Source organism: Microtus ochrogaster, unplaced genomic scaffold (genome assembly GCF_000317375.1).
Source record: "Microtus ochrogaster isolate Prairie Vole_2 unplaced genomic scaffold, MicOch1.0 UNK26, whole genome shotgun sequence".
Taxonomy (NCBI): Eukaryota; Metazoa; Chordata; class Mammalia; order Rodentia; family Cricetidae; genus Microtus; species Microtus ochrogaster.
In genome coordinates, this window is record NW_004949124.1 from 1,092,391 (window position 1) to 1,099,005 (window position 6,615).

The 6,615-nt window shown below is 43.4% G+C and overlaps 1 protein-coding gene across 1 annotated transcript in view; it reads left to right on the forward strand.

Annotated features, from left to right (window-relative positions):
• The first annotated feature begins 1,208 nt into the window (after positions 1-1,208).
• Nlrc4 (NLR family CARD domain containing 4) overlaps positions 1,209-6,615 on the forward strand; it is a 40,458-nt gene continuing 35,051 nt past the window's right edge. The window contains exons 1-2 of the mRNA XM_026789668.1: positions 1,209-1,673; positions 6,167-6,277. Of these exons, the coding sequence (XP_026645469.1) occupies position 6,277 (1 nt within the window). The 5' untranslated portion in view covers positions 1,209-1,673; positions 6,167-6,276. The remainder of the gene's footprint in view (positions 1,674-6,166; positions 6,278-6,615) is intronic.

A 6,615-nucleotide genomic window follows, 5' to 3' on the forward strand; every position in this document is an offset into this window, starting at 1 on the left:
GTCACCTGTCTATACCTCCCAAATTCTGGAATTAATGGCACGAGCCACCACTCCTGGCTATATTCCTTGGTTTTGAGATAAGGTCTCCCACGACCCAGGCTGATCCTAAACTTAGCACACAGTCAAGGATGACCTTATATTTATTTATTTATTTATTTACTTATTTATTTATTTATTTATTTATTCTTTTGAATTTTCGAGACAGGGTTTCTCCGTAGCTTTTTGGTTCCTGTCCTGGAACTAGCTCTTGTAGATCCTCCTGCCTCTGCCTCCCGAGTGCTGGGATTAAAGGCATGTGCCACCACCACCCGGGCCAAGGATGACCTTAAACTCCTGATCCTTCTGCCCTTACAAGCACCTTACAAGTAGTGGGACTGTAGGCATATGTCACCTCGCTCAGCTGTTTTCTATAACTTTAGTGTTGCCTTTTCTTTCGTCTAACGGGTATATAGTAGTTTATTTGGAACGACTCGGGTTGGGATGAAGCTCAGTTGGTATTCACAAAGCCTTGGGTAGCGTCACATGCTCACTATTGCCAAGGTGTGCAAGATGTTGGAGGTCAGAAGATAACTCTCAGGAATCAGTTTCCTACTTCCATTGAGGGCTCCAGGCATGAAACTAAGACTGAACGGGTACAGCAAGAATCGGAAGCTGATTGACTGATTAGAACTTTAGAAGTCGCGGATCTCTGTGAGTTCGAGGCCAGCCTGGTCTACAAGAGCTAGTTCCAGGCTAGGAACCAAAAAGCTATGGAGAAACCCTGTCTCGAAAAATCCAAAAAAAAAAAAAAACAAAAACAAAAAAAAACCCCAAAAAACAAAAAGAAGAACTTTAGAAGTAATTTGTTAGCAATTTTGGTGTCTGACCCAAAAGCTCCTAACAGGCAAAAACCTTTGGGACCTACTAACAAAGCAGCCTAATGACCCAGAGGCTGAAGATGGCCTCAGATCTGAAGCCTTTCCCAGGGGTTTCTTTGCTGTGGTCTGCCTACCTGATGTTTCCACCAACGTACTTGAACTTACATTGATTTATGACTTTTATTGTTTTATTAATATAAAAACTTACTGAAACTAAACTGGCTCTAGCAATTGAGACGCAGAGGCAGGCAAATCACTGTGAGTTCCAGGCCAGCCTGGCTTACATAGGGAGTACCAGGACAGCCAGAGATACATAGAGAGAGTCTGTCTCAAAAAACAAAACAAAACACACACATACATACACCCCAAAACTGAGACAAAATAGAAAAGCCCTTCATGAAACAGTTACCACTTTGGATCTTTGGAGCACGGGGTATCCTGTTTTCCTGGGCCGTGTTCACTCATAATTGTTTCCAGTAAAACACTCTCATTCCCTTTGCTTAGAAAAGCCAACAGTCATTAAATCTTTACATTATGAATAAGCAGGAAACAGGTGAGTAAGTTCAAAGTCCCACTTCCTGGCTGCTCTCTCGCTCGTTTTTCTTGTAAGCATGTGTGTCCTAACCACCCTTACTATGCTTTGTCAGAAAGGAAAAACCCATCAGGCACTTCCTCTTCTGCACTCTCGCTGAACAAAGACGTTTGGATCAACAGGAGCAGCCTTGCTGTCAAACTAAAAGGAGAGAGAGAGAAACTTACTTTTAAAATGACTTTCCTTCATCCTTCAAGAGGAAGGCAACTGGACTGCTTGACCAGGTACTTCAGGGAATGGATTTGAAGTCACTTTAGAGTCAATTATTGACATTTGGGTTTGGATTCATTGAAACCTTGTGTCTATGAGGATTTTCTGCAGTGAATGGTTTGTCCATTGGGCTGATTGCCTACAGGGAAACCTTGGAGGTGAGAGTGGGCAGTGGCTTAGGGAGAGGGTAGTGGACAGAGGGGCGGGGAAGGGGGAGTGGACAGTGGGGTGGGAAGGGGGAGTGGACAGTAGGGCGGGGAAGGGGGAGTGGACAACGGGGGTGGGGAAGAGCAGGGTTGTTAACTTGGTCTGCTGGAGTTTAACTGGGATTTTCTGAGTTGGTGTTTAAAGTTTATTGAGCCCTAGAGGGTACATTTGTATTTCCTCTGAGACAAAAGAGCTTTGAAAATGAGTCTTGGCACTATGGAAAGGAAACCCAGAGCTGACAGCAAGAGGGACACTTGGTCCATCTTGTCTCCTGAGGCACAGACAAGATGCTTGAACTTAGAGAATGGAAGGAAATCCCTGTTTGTGGGCCAGTGTTTATAGGAAGCGCTCTACTGACCCCGTTGTGTGATGCGGTGTTTCCAGCCGTTATCTCAGTTGACCTTAGGTGTAGAGGTGGAAAATGTGGCAAAGATTCACCGTGGTCAGACAATAATCAGCTGCAGGACCTAGGATCTAAGCTGGTCAGCTGTCCTGCTCCTAACAGCTCAGCTCGTGTCTGTAGTACTGCACATGAGTTTTAAATGTTTGCTTTAATTGGTGTATATTCATTGTAAGCAATACCAGGACATTTTCATATAATTATATAACGTTCTTTGAGTATTCCCCACCCCTATGCCCTCCTAACACCCCCTAAACCATTTTGTCCTTCCGGGTTCCCATTAGTCCTGAGTGTGCCCTTAGACAGTTTCACTTCTGTTTGCGTGGCTTACATATGTTATTTGCATAGCGCTGAGAATACTCAGTAAGATCGTTGGAGTCCAGCAGAGATCTAAAAGCATTCTAGGCTAAAGCATATTTTACTCGAATGGTAGACAAATCACTGTGACCACTTCTGCTCCATCTGTTCCCATGTGTTTAATTATTACAACAGTCCTAGGCTTGGGGCAGATATTATGAGCACTAATATTTCAGTAAAGAAATCATAATCCAGAGGCTGAGGAGATGCTCAGGGGGTAGGGGTACTTGTCACCAAGCTTGTTGACCAGAGTTTGATCTCTGTGATCCCTGGGAGCCATCTACTATTCCACAAGGAGAGAACTGTCTTCTGCAGGTTGTCCTCTAATCTCTACACAAATGTGGTGTGCGTGCGTACACACACACACACACACACACACACACACACACCAGTCAATGTAAAAAAATGACAGAGCAAGAAAGCATGCCCCAGAAAGATCAAGTAGCACGTCTAGAAGCAGCCATCTAGCAAACTGAAGAATGGGGGTTCAAGTTTGAAGTCTGCAATGCCAAATCTAAGCACACACATATGCCAGTTCCATGCGCTGCCTCTCTGCTCCCAATTATATGAGTTCTTTCCCTGACGTCAGTCATTGTGGGAATGACTCCCTAGACATGGGTCAAGAGGAGTTTCAGTTCTCTGAGGAAGCCATCTAATGAGTAGCAAGAACATTACCAATTAAACCGGATGTGGTAGCTCATGCCTGCAATCTAAACAATGAGAAAGCTGAGGCCAGAGAATTAGCATAAGTTTAGGAGTAAACTGAGCTACACTGTGTGCACCAGACCAGTCTTGGCTATTTTGTAAGCCAAGTCTTGTTTCAAATAAGAAAATATTATTTGCCAAGGTACAACCATAACAAAAGGATCTCTTCCACATGATTCGGTTATTCTTAGGATAGCTTGGTGGGAGGCAGGATTTTCAGAGAGTGACCCAAAATCCAGATGGCCAAATTGGCTACATCCCTATTTTTTGTTGAATTTTAAAAAAGAATATTTTTATATTTAAAGGTTATTTTAATTATGTGTTTGTGTGTGTGTGTGTGCATGGAAGCCGGTGTACATAAGTGCAAATACCCATGGAAACATGAGTTGCCCAACATGAGTGTTAGAAACAAAACTCAAGTCCTTTGCAAGAGCAGTATGTGTCCTTTTTTTCTTTAAAATTTATTAGCAAGGTGGTGGTGTCACATGCTTTTAATCCCAGACTCGGGAGGCAGAGGCAGGAGGATCTCTGTGAGTTTGAGGCCAGCCTGGTCTACAGAGCAAGTCACAAAACAGGTACCAAAGGTACACAGAACTAAATAAATAATAAATAAAATTTATTTAATTTTGATATTGTATTTTAATTACATTTCTCCCCTGTAGACTCTTCATATATACCTCCATACTCTCCTTCAAATTCATAGGTTCTTTTCTTATCAACTGTTATTGAATGCATATATGTATCTGTATATACATCTATATCCCCAAATGCATCCCACTGAGTACTTACAATATTACTTGTATGCATATTTTCAGGGTTAAGCACTTGGTACAGGACAACCAATTGTGCCCTGGGGAGGGCTACACCTTCGGCTCCCCACTTTCCTTCATTGTCTGTAGTTCTTCAAGTGGGGTTGAGGCTGCATGGGCTTTCCCTGCTGTGTAGTTAGTTAGTCATGTTTGTTCATGTTCTCCTTATTCCGCTCATGTTTGGGAGGTCATGTTGCTGAGACTTCAGGAGGTATAGATTTTTTTTTTTGAGACAGGGTTTCTTTGAGTAGCCGTAGCTGTCTTGGACCAGGATGGCCTCAGTCTTGGAGATTCCCCTGCTTCTGCACTCCAAGTGCTGGGATTAAAGGTGTGTGCCACCACCACCTGACCCATGGGTATAGATTCTGATGTTACTAAGAAATGCAATCTCACAGCAAAGTTCTTGATCCTCTGACTCTTATGATTTTTCCACCCCCTCTTTCAAGATTTATTTATTTTTAAATTTATTTTTATTTCATATGCATTCATATTTTTTTTCTGTGCGAAAGTGTTGGATCCTCTGAAACTGGAGTTACAGGAAATTATGAGCCGCCATGTGGGTGCAGGGGATTGAACCTAGTCCTCTGGAAGAGCAGCCAGTGCTCTAAGTGCGGAGCTATCTCTCTAACCCTGATTTGTTTATTTTTATTTCAAGCATTTTGCTGCTTGTCTTTATGTGCGCCCTGTACATGCCTTTGGCCCTACGAGGCTAGAGGAGGATGCCCTGCTGCTGGAGTTACAGATGTGGGTGCTGGGAACACATGAACCTGTATGCTTCCTCCAACCAGGCCACATCTACTTCCTAACCCTTTCAAAAAGTTGTACTTCCTGATGACTAAGCATTCAAATATATGAGCCTAGAGGGGCCATTGTTATTAAACCACCATAGATATGGGGGGGGGGGGTGAACGCACTGTGGTGACTCTTTCTGTGTGCCAGACACTGCCTTTTATCATCGACTCAGCTTGTCAGTGGTAGATCTCAATCCAAGTCCTAATCCTAGCACGAGACCAGACCTTTGCTTGTCTTCCTGTTATCCCTACCTTGTTTTCTGGCTCTTTCTCTCAAGGCTCCTTCCTTATGCCACTGTCTCTGTCTACAAATGGTCCTTTAAATTCCTGGGGACAAGCCAGTAGGTCCGGCTCCATCTTTTGATATTTCAATCTCACTTGTCCCTCTTGGCTCTGATTGGCATCAATGGGAAGCACCTGTGGAGGTGGTGAAGTTCCACTTGACCATGGTCTATCTCTAGGCAAGGAGCCAGACATTTGGTCGAAGCCATACTTTGAGCAAGCGTGTGTGTGTGTGTACGTACACGTGTAGAATTCAGAGGCCCACGCCAGGTGTCTTCCTCAATTACTCTCTGCCTTTCTGCTCCTGATAGAATCTTTTGCTAAACCTGGTACCATAGGCTAGTAAAACTGGCTGGCCAGTGAGCCTGTCTCTAGCTGCTTTCTGTGCTAGGGCCAGATGTTTGCACAGTTGCTGGGGACAGAACTCAGGTCCTCACCATTCTGCAGCAGGAACTTCCATCACCTCTGAGCAAGTTTTACACATTTTGTGTGGCACGGTTAATAAAAACCCAGAGACAGATATTGAGGTTCATCCTGAAGGCAGAAAAGCAAAACAGCCCGCCATTGGTTCTTACCCTCTACCTGAGTTCGAAATGGTGAGCCTGCCTCCAAGAATCTCAGACTGAGAGCCTTCTCTTCCCATTTTATAATCATCTCGACTTCTCGGATTAAAGGTGTGCACCACTGGGATTAAAGGCAAGCACTGCCCAGCTTCTATGGCAAACTAGTGTGGCTACTGGGATTAAATGTGCATGTTATTGTCTCCTGGTCTGTAAGGCTGGCCAGTGTGGATGTTTTACTCTGTGAACTTCAGGCAAGCTTTATTTATTTATATAAAAATGAAATGCCACTACAATTTTGGGCCATCATCATTTTCTCATCTAGAAAGAAGCGTGGACTTGAGAAGAAGCAACTTTAATCTTTCTATTTGATCACTTCCGTTTTTGTTTCCTTAGTTTCTTAGGATGAACACCGGCTTCACGGGAAGGAGACATCTTTGGCATTCCCATTTGGAAAAAAAAATCTACTGAGATCTAGAAAAGTTGGAGCGCTTTGACTGAGAACAAGTAAGTACCCTAAAAACAGCATCTGCCTAGCTATGTATATTGATGGTATTAAATAAAAAAGCAATTCATGTTTTGTGGGATTCTCAATTACACATTCTTATGTTCCCTTGAGAATTTATTAAAAAATACGGCAAGCCTATGGGAAAAAAGGCAGATGATAAATGGGGCAAGACTTACAGAGTGACCAGACTGTACTTTAAACTCTTCGTTCTGGCCATCATCACTTCTTCAAGCATAAATCTTCCCTCAAGACTTCAGAACACTCTACCCAATCACTTCAGAGAAACGGGGCAGACCTCAGTGGTACCCAAATGAACTGTTTTCATTTTGATACCAGT